Below are 9,601 nucleotides of genomic sequence, written 5' to 3' on the forward strand. Positions count from 1 at the left end.
TGTTTGCAGACCTTTCGGCTTAATCTTGTGAACTTACTCAGCCGATCAAATTCTGACAGTTTCCTTGCTTTGTATTTTCCATGTAAACACAGTTAGAAATGTACTTTCTCTCCCACCCTTCCCCCCTCTGCAGGGACTGTGTCCAGAAAGAGATCTGAAGGTGGAACATGGCGGATTCTCAGAGCATCCTGTGTACAGCCTTAAACATGTCCCAAACAGCAGGTACTGGTTCTATGTCCTAACATTTTATAGTTCGGTCTAAGTCCCTGTTTTACATTTCTTCTGCTATGACCCAAGCGTTAAAGGGTCACTCCAAACACTGTAACCACTTCAGTGAATTGAAGTGGTCATTGCGCCTGTAGTCTGTATGCGCAGCGCTTTGATTTGAAGCGCTGTAATCCATTCACTGCCAGGGATGTTACACCTCCTCTAGCAGAGTCATTAGCCAGCCCAGAACAAATGTCAATTCTGTGCAATTCTGACTATAGCACACACAGCATGCTGAAACCAGGCAGCCAATGGCAGCGTGCCCCACATCCACTGACCTCCCTCCCCCTTTTGTTAAGGAAAGTACATTTCTTATTTATTTATTGGCATTTGACAGGAGGAAGGGGGGACCGGCACAGAAGGGGTTATTACAACCAAAATGATCTGGCTACCAGTAGTACAATATCTCTGACAGTAGTGTTAATTGCTTTCCCACCCCTCGATAGAAGTCCTCCTGTAATCCAGTGACCTGCTATTTTGTTTGTACTGCACCGTTCATAGGAGGGACATGTACGAAGCACTGCACACCTGTCTAATGATCTGCTTAGAATTCTCATTACAGCCCTTCCTGTTATTTACATACCAGTTCCCCATCCAGCTACACTTGGATATCGAGTACATGAATGTTCTGCTCTCAATCATTGCTTCAGATTCTAGACAGCTATTTAGCCTATAAACAAGTTCTGCAGCAATTTATTTTGTACCAGCGGCTCTGATTGACTGTTAAATCAAACCTCATTAAAGGAACACTATTACGTTAGGAAAACAAATGTGCATTACTAACAACTCTCCAGTGTTAAAAAGTGGTTAGGTCAGTGGACCCTACCTGCAGGGAGGAAAAAAAATAAGTTTTAATTACCTTTCCTTCCTCGTGGTGCTATCTCCGCGCCTGACCCTGCATCACGATCGATGAGCCAAAACAATGCTTACACATAGGAAGGCATTGGGAAGCCAGTGTGCATGCGTGGAGAAATGTCACACTGCACAGATCTGGTGGTCTTTCTGAGACCATGTGATAGAAATAGCAGAGTTTAACTTTATTTCCTTTGACACGCCTCTAGTGGCTGCTTGCAGAACAGCAATGTTTTCAGCTGCAGGGTTCAAATGGGGGACATGACACCCAGATCACTTTATTGAGATTAAGTGGCCTGGGTGCGTATAGTGTCCCTTTAATTTAATAAGTTAGAAATTCCCAAGCACACTGGATAATACCTGATGAAATCGGTGAGTTGGATAAAGCACCAACCGTGCTGCCTATTCAGGTCCTTATGCCCTATCCCGGGTGAGTCAACATACCCTTTTATCTCTCTAAAGTTGATAGCACCATTGACGTGAGTTATAGGAACATCTATTAATCAGATGATTTGATATAGCCTGAGAAATGACCTGTATTTAAGAATAGATTGCTAGTATTGCAGATTTGATAATATGTTAAACAATCCACACCAGGATTTATTCCAAAGACACTAGCCTCTTCTTAATCAAAATATTTATTTACTAACAGCTTGTTGGTTACAAGTGGTCCATCCACTAGTCCGGTGCAGGTTTGGCAGATTGGAGCAGAAGACAAAGGTGAGTAATTCGAACTTGCATTGCAGCGCTGTATATCAATCAAGGTGTTAATGGCTTCAATTTCATGCTTCGCTAAATTTTGTGCTTTTATCCAACCCATAATGCCTCTCTACCAGTATGAAACCCTCTCCTGTGACCCTGTGGCCTTCAGCCATACTCATTCTCTTAAGAAGATTCTGCTACACATTTTATGGATAAGATTAAAGCAATAATTAATTACTTTTCCAGTCACCAATCAAACTTACCACCTATTTTGAATGCATTAAAGGACTCTCTAAGCACCAAAACAACTTTAGCTAATTTCAACCCATTTTGGTGTAATTTCTCTGCTGTTTAGGAGTTTAATTACTGTTGTTTACACTGCCCTAGTTACACCTCCCTGCATGTGCCTCCCTACACACTTCCTAATAAAGCGGACTATTTTTTTAACTTCCCAAAACCTGTTTGATTTAAAGAGGCAGCTGTATTAATCCAGTAATGGCAACATCTCTCAGTCCCTTAATGTCTACTATCTTGGGAATGCATTTATTTTGAGGTTGGTCTGCTGCGTACGTAGGGTTTCACTTGTCCTTTTCATTTTTAGACTTTGCCTATCTTCCCTCTGTCCATACAGTTTGTTTAGGCCAGTCACATATAACCTGCAGCACTCCAACTGCTCCGTGATGTTCATATATTATCCGTTTCCTTGTGGATTCATTCTACACTATTTTAAGTATAGTTTGTGTTTTCCTACAGATGTTATTAAACCTCAAACTACAATTCGGTCAGAAGCCGGGAAGAAAACCTGGACGAAAATAGCCACCACCACCTCTTCAGTTCTTTATGGTTCTCAGGCCAACAATGTCCATCTTACAGAGATCGAATCTACCAAACTAATCTACTCTTTAGGTAGTTTGGATATTAATATGCAAGGAGATCCTATCAAAGCAAACTTTAACCAACTAGGGGTTTATATAAACTGTAGATTTACTCTGAGGCAACAAATGATGATATATGCCAACAGCAATTGGATAAATACTTGCGAAAACATAACATACAGGAATATCATTTCTAATTAGTGGGCTAATAGCTTCTTGGTCCAAGGAGACATCTGACTGCTATTTTAGGGTCAAGAAGGAATTTTTTCTTAGTTTGTTGCAAAATTGGAAGCGCTTCAGACTGGGTGTTTTGCCTTCTTTTGGATCAAAAGCAACAACAGATGTGAGAAAGGCTGAACTTGATGGCCGCAAGTCTCTTTTTAGCTATGTAACATCAATGCTACTAGCCAGGCCTAAAACGTACTCTCCACTGCAAGCCATAGCACATACACCACTGGTAAATGTCTACTCGCCAGGGGTTACTGGCTAGTGTGAGTTCTGAGTTCTATTAATGCAATCCACTTGAATATTGCCCCACATTTCTGTTATCAACAAATTTCTAAGTTACCCACCATTTCCATGCAGAATTCAGGCTCATATTGCCTTAAAGGACCACTTTAGTGCCAGGAAAACAAACTTGTTTTCCTGGCACAATAGGGTCTTTAGGTCGCCCCCACACTCAGGGTCCCACTCCCGCTGGGCTGAAGGGGGAGGAAGGGGTTAAACACTTACCTTTCTCCAGCGCCAGGCTCCCTTGGCGCTGGGGAATTCTCCTTCCTCTGCCGACGTCAGCGCTGAATGACAGCGTTAGACAGCCACTAGAGGACGAGTTAACCCTGAATAGTAATTATTGCAGTTTCTCAGGAAACTGAGCCTAATTTTGCAGCTGTACCTAATGAACGTAGTTGAATGACTTTTATGCATAAGTATAGAAACTGTGCCCTCTTGTGGCTTAAAATCAAGTGTGCACGGGGGGGCGGGGACTTGTAAATGAGATCTGCAGCTTTTCCTAGCTATTTTTAGATATACTCCAATTGAAAATGCATAGTTAAATGCATGCATGTTTTAATTGAAGGTATATCTACTAAACATTTTTTTTTGTCGCCCATGAATTGTTCTTTTAATTGTCATGCCATTGCTGTGCCCAAAATAAAATAGTGCACTTTTTAAAATAAGTAGTACGACCCATAGCTAGCTTTTAGTTTGCTGCATATAAATCCTCTTTTCCAGCTGCAGGTTTCAAATTGTGCTATTCTTACATAGAACAGTGAGAAGTGAGAATTCAGCTCTGGAGAGTAAAACGTCACCCATGGTGAGTGTGCCATGGACCCTCCAGGCTTGCAGTAACTTTTAGACCTGTCTAGTAGACTTCAAACTTTGTGTAAAAGGATGTCTGGTTTCAAGATAATATGGTATTGAGGATCCATTCTTCCCTGGTCTAATGTAGGACAATTTTCAGATTAACGGCCCTTGGGCATTTTCTTTTTTAAGGGGAGGGGGTGGAGGAGGTATGGCTGTTTAGATGACTAAGTATATTTGGTAATGCACGTGATTGTCTTACTTTTTTCCACTTCCTTTTCCTATTAATGCTGTCATTGATTCTTACACTCTTGTGTTGATCCATTAGGTGTAGCTCAAACTGATTCCGTCAGCAACCTTTGTTTTCTGGACACCAACACGTTCTTCTTGTGCTGCGAGAGCGGGAGACAATACATTGTCGATGTTCGTCAACCAAAACCATCTATAGAGGGCAGGGTAGACCCTTCATCAACTTGCAAACCCCTCTGGTGTGCAGCAGTTACATCTAGAAAGCAGGAAGCTACTACAACCATAGCTAGTCTCTCTTCTGAGGGACATATTGTAATTACAGACACAAGGGAGCTTAGCAAACCCTTAAAGTGCACCAAACACAGAGTTTCTAACCCAGCTTTGTCTGAGAATTTTTTGTGCATCAGCTGGGCTCCAGAACTGGAGGATACAATTGCCATCTCAGGTAAGTTCTGGCCATACACTGTGCAAGTCTAATGCGGGCTCCCTAAGACGATTGTGCACTGTGCGTATTGACCTATCTACAATGAATCATAGAATATTTTCTTTAAGAAAAATAGATATATGTAATTTTAAAGTTCCTGCATTTGTTGTTTTCGCTGCCTTTGCAGCGAGGTCTATACAAACAGGAAGTGGCTCAGCCAATCAGGAGTCACTTCTTCATTCTGAATATTTCCCATAAATTACCTGCCATGTTTATCTTCGAGTAGGAGGGAATGGAATTAATGAATGAGCAGTAGCTGCTATCAGTTTATAAATTCAGTTTTTGAGTGGAGCTGTCAGGCGTGACCATGGTTCAGGCTCCTTCAAAGTAAGCCATGAAGAAGTTTAACTTGTAAAGTGGGGATTTGTAGACATACAGTTATCTAGATGAGCGAGGTGTAATAATGTTATAGCTGAGTATGTACTGCCCCAAGTCTATTTCTTTCTGTTTTAGCCTTCATCATATTCAGTGACCCCTCTGTCCTTCCTTATGCAGGATTTGATGGCAATGTTGATATCTACAATACAAAATACTGGGACACGTCAATGAAAGAGAGAGACCCACTGTTTACTCACAAAGGTCACTCTGTCATGGCTGAATGTGAAGATGGAGGCACTCCAAAGGTGACGGCACATTCCTGGCACCCGTGGAAGGAACAGACTGTACTCTCTGCTGCCAAGGACGGCTCATTACATGTCTGGGACTGGGCAGACACTCCTACCGAGCAGCACCCATAGCTACAATGACCCGGATACCTTCAGTAATGTCTTTGTTCGTGGGAAGAATAAATAATACTGTTTTTTTTGTTGTTTGTTTTTTCCATTATGTGGTATTGTTCAAGTTGTAGCTAAAGAAATAAAAACTATTTACCTTGGAATATAATCAAGAAAAGATGTTTACACGATTTAAGAAAAGATGTCTGGGACAGTGGGGTAGTATCACTGAATGCTTCAGTTAAGAGAAAATTTTACTAATCTACAGTGAAACAATTATTAGTCCAACTAATCTTATGGAAATGGAAAGATCTTTTAGATGTTCTCGCACGTTATGGCCAAGTAAGTTAATGGACGTAGGTTTACTGTCTGTCCTGGAAGTAGGGATATCTTTTAAAAATAAATAAAATAACCAAAGGCCAGATACACCAAGGTTGTAGATGGTAAGAGCATTTCTAAAGTACATCTCTCCTACTCACTAAGAATATATCAGGTTAATATAGATCAGAGTTAGGACGAGTGTGATCCTCCTCAATAATAGCAGATAGTTCTCTACCGAGAAGGGAAAGGGCAGGAAATATAATAAGGACTTATTACCAGTCTTTAGGGTTTGCCTAGTTAATGTAACTTACCAGGGACCAGCTGGGATGGGGGGGCAGCGAGGCAATTGCTAAATCATGCTGAAAACGTCCGTTGGGGAACTGTGCACCGAGCGTCTGACACAGCTCACAGATCCCAGTGCCAAAGGGAGCCTTGGCTGTTATAAAGCTGACAGAGGCACTATGAGCAGAACCTCTATCGGGGGAGAGGACGTAGCTTCCATGCATGTTGCCCGATATACTGATCAGAGCAGCTCCGTGCGGCTCGTTCCGGGGAAGTGACATCATGAGTCAAAGGGCAGCACGAGCGGCGCGGAGCTGCCATGATGAGCGGTACAGGCAGCACACTGATTTCATGAGCCTCTACTTCAGGTAGGGGAAGTCCTCGTTATCAATGTCTAGGATAGGGCTGAAGTTGGGGGAAATTAGGATAATACCTCTCCAAAGGAGTGGGTTTAGAGGGGATTGGGGCACTATCTATGAGGAGGGGATTGGGGCACTCTACAGTTGCAAGAAAAAGTATGTGAACCCTTTGGAATGATATGGATTTATGCACAAATTGGTCATAAAATGTGATCTGGTCATCATCTAAGTCACAACAATAGACAATCACAGTCTGCTTAAACTAATAACACACAAAGAATAAAATGTTGCCATGTTTTTTTATTGAACACACCATGTAAACATTCACAGTGCAGGTGGAAAAAGTATGTGAACCCCTAGACTAATGACATCTCCAAGAGCTAATTGGAGTGAGATGTCAGCCAACTGGAGTCCAATCAATGAGATGAGATTGGAGGTGTTGGTTACAGCTGTCCTGCCCTATAAAAAACACACACACCAGTTCTGGATTTGCTTTTCATATGAAGCATTGCCTGATGTGAATGATGCCGCGCACAAAAGAGCTCTCAGAAGACCTACGATTAAGAATTGTTGACTTGCATAAAGCTGGAAAGGGTTATAAAAGTATCTCCAAAAGCCTTGCTGTTCATCAGTCCACGGTAAGACAAATTGTCTATAAATGGAGAAAGTTCAGCACTGCTGCTACTCTCCCTAGGAGTGGCCGTCCTGTAAAGATGACTGCAAGAGCACAGCGCAGATTGCTCAATGAGGTGAAGAAGAATCCTAGAGTGTCAGCTAAAAACTTACAAAAGTCACTGGCAAATGCTAACATCCCTGTAAGCGAATCTACAATACGTAAAACACTAAACAAGAATGGATTTCATGGGAGGATACCACAGAGGAAGCCACTGCTGTCCAAACAAAACATTGCTGCACGTTTACAGTTTGCACAAGAGCACCTGGATGTTCCACAGCAGTACTGGCAAAATATTCTGTGGACAGATGAAACCAAAGTTGAGTTGTTTGGAAGAAACACACAACACTATGTGTGGCGAAAAAGAGGCACAGCACACCAACATCAAAACCTCATCCCAACTGTGAAGTATGGTGGTGGGGGCCTCATGGTTTGGGGCTGCTTTGCTGCGTCAGGGCCTGGACAGATTCCTATCATCGAAGGAAAAATGAATTCCCAAGTTTATCAAGACATTTTGCAGGAGAACTTAAAGGCCATCTGTTTACCAGCTGAAGCTCAACAGAAGATGGGTGTTGCAACAGGACAATGACCCAAAGCATAGAAGTAAATCAACAACAGAATGGCTTAAACAGAAGAAAATACGCCTTCTGAAGTGGCCCAGTCAGAGTCCTGACCTCAACCCCGATTGAGATGCTGTGGCATGACCTCAAGAAAGCGATTCACACCAGACATTCCAAGAATATTAGTAGCAAAGAGGTATATAGAGGTGGCGCTTAAGGATAAAGATAACAAGTGGTGCTGCTATACCAAGTATATTGCCACTGCATATACTAAAAAGAATACAGGTAAAACATAGAAAGGTAAAAGCGCACACGAAGAAGGAGGTAGTTACCTGAGGTATAGTATAATAATTGGTAACTGGTAATAAGTGTCTCCTCCTTTTGTACAGCAAGTGTTATCAATATTATATTGAAACAAAAATGCACTTTACTGAGCCATTTAAAAGTAGGCTCGGAACTTATGTAGCATTTTTGTCACTCAAATGGGACATGCAAAATTCCTTCTCCTTTCAAGCGAGTTTTCCACTTATCTCAATGACCATCTGTTGAAGATTTGGAGTCAGAAGCCAGAAGTATCAAGATGTATAAATAAAAGGTTTATTTGTATAAAACAAAGAATAAATAAAAAGTATATTGCACAACGCGTTTCAACCATCTGTCAGTGGTCTTCCTCAGGTGCTGTTCGGAGTTACAATGAACATGCTGCTGGTATATGTAAGAGGTGGTATTAAGATTTAATTACCTAATTCCCTACATGTGTAATAGTAATTAATAGTTAACTGCCTTATATGGTTCGAACCGGATGTGGACTGCCACCTCCAATATGGCTCCACATCCGGTCCGGACATACATATTGAAAAAACATGAACTGTATAGCATATTTATAAATAACAAAAAATAAACAAAATCTGCAATAAGAGATCTCCCATAGTGGTCAACCAACACGATATCGCTAAATCGTGGGTGACTGCATGATTGGGAACGTTGTAAAATAATTTCGCCCATCCGTGATGTAATTTCCGGTAACGTGGTCCGTCGCGTCACTTCCGGTTTCGTCAAAATTCCGCAATCATGTCCTTTCTCTTTCGTCGTAGTGAAATGATGTCCATGAATAAAGAGCCAAGAGTCTCCGTCTTGGAAATGGGCAAATTGTCCATATAACCCCAAATGTATCTCATTATAATAGCAAAATAATACATATAAAGGAGAAAGAGACAAAAATTTGTCTTAAAAAAACATATAAAACATATATTTATACTATATAAAAAATAGATTAAAGTGCAAACACTCTCTGTGCTTAGTGTATAAAGTGCAAAAGAATATAAGGTGAATACAGAGTGCATAAAAACCCAAGTTTAATTGTCCAATATTCCCTTATTATAAAAATAAATATTAAAAAATCCATAAAAAAATACCATAAAATATCGAATAAAACTAGAAGCCGTACTGTAAATCACTGGAGAATCTCAATTATAATAATTTGTTAATTTCAAAATCAATATTGAGGCCTTGAGGGGTTAAAGTGCGTAGCTCAAAAATCCACTTTGATTCTTTTAAACTAAGAGCTCTGGATATATCTCCTCCCCTCCAATTGCCTACCACCTTTTCAATTGCATAAAAACTTGGAAACTTTGGGTCTGAATCATGATGTTGTAAAAAGTGCCTCGACACACTATGATTCAGAAAACCTTTCCTAATGTTTCTAAGATGTTCGCTAATTCTAATTTTAAGCTGGCGGGACGTCTTTCCCACCTACTGGTATCTACATCTACATTGTAGGAGGTAAATGACATAGGTAGAATGGCATGTAATTAGGGATTTGATATGGTATTCTCTTTTAGTCACTGTGGAATGAAAGTTTTTAACTTTCTTGTTGGTTCTTGGAATATTACGACAAGCCTGACAAGTTCCACAGTAAAAAAAAAAAAAGCCCTTTTGTTCTTGTGTCCAATTACTTAAAAAATT

At 40.8% G+C, this 9,601-nt stretch overlaps 1 protein-coding gene across 1 annotated transcript in view; it reads left to right on the forward strand.

Annotated features, from left to right (window-relative positions):
• WDR73 (WD repeat domain 73) overlaps positions 1-5,611 on the forward strand; it is a 37,581-nt gene extending 31,970 nt beyond the window's left edge. The window contains exons 4-8 of the mRNA XM_063431936.1: positions 134-222; positions 1,772-1,839; positions 2,575-2,727; positions 4,324-4,689; positions 5,224-5,611. Coding sequence (XP_063288006.1) covers positions 134-222; positions 1,772-1,839; positions 2,575-2,727; positions 4,324-4,689; positions 5,224-5,465 — 918 coding nt within the window. The 3' untranslated portion in view covers positions 5,466-5,611. The remainder of the gene's footprint in view (positions 1-133; positions 223-1,771; positions 1,840-2,574; positions 2,728-4,323; positions 4,690-5,223) is intronic.
• Positions 5,612-9,601: the final 3,990 nt, after the last annotated feature.

This window comes from Pelobates fuscus, chromosome 1 (assembly GCF_036172605.1).
Source record: "Pelobates fuscus isolate aPelFus1 chromosome 1, aPelFus1.pri, whole genome shotgun sequence".
Lineage (NCBI taxonomy): Eukaryota > Metazoa > Chordata > Amphibia > Anura > Pelobatidae > Pelobates > Pelobates fuscus.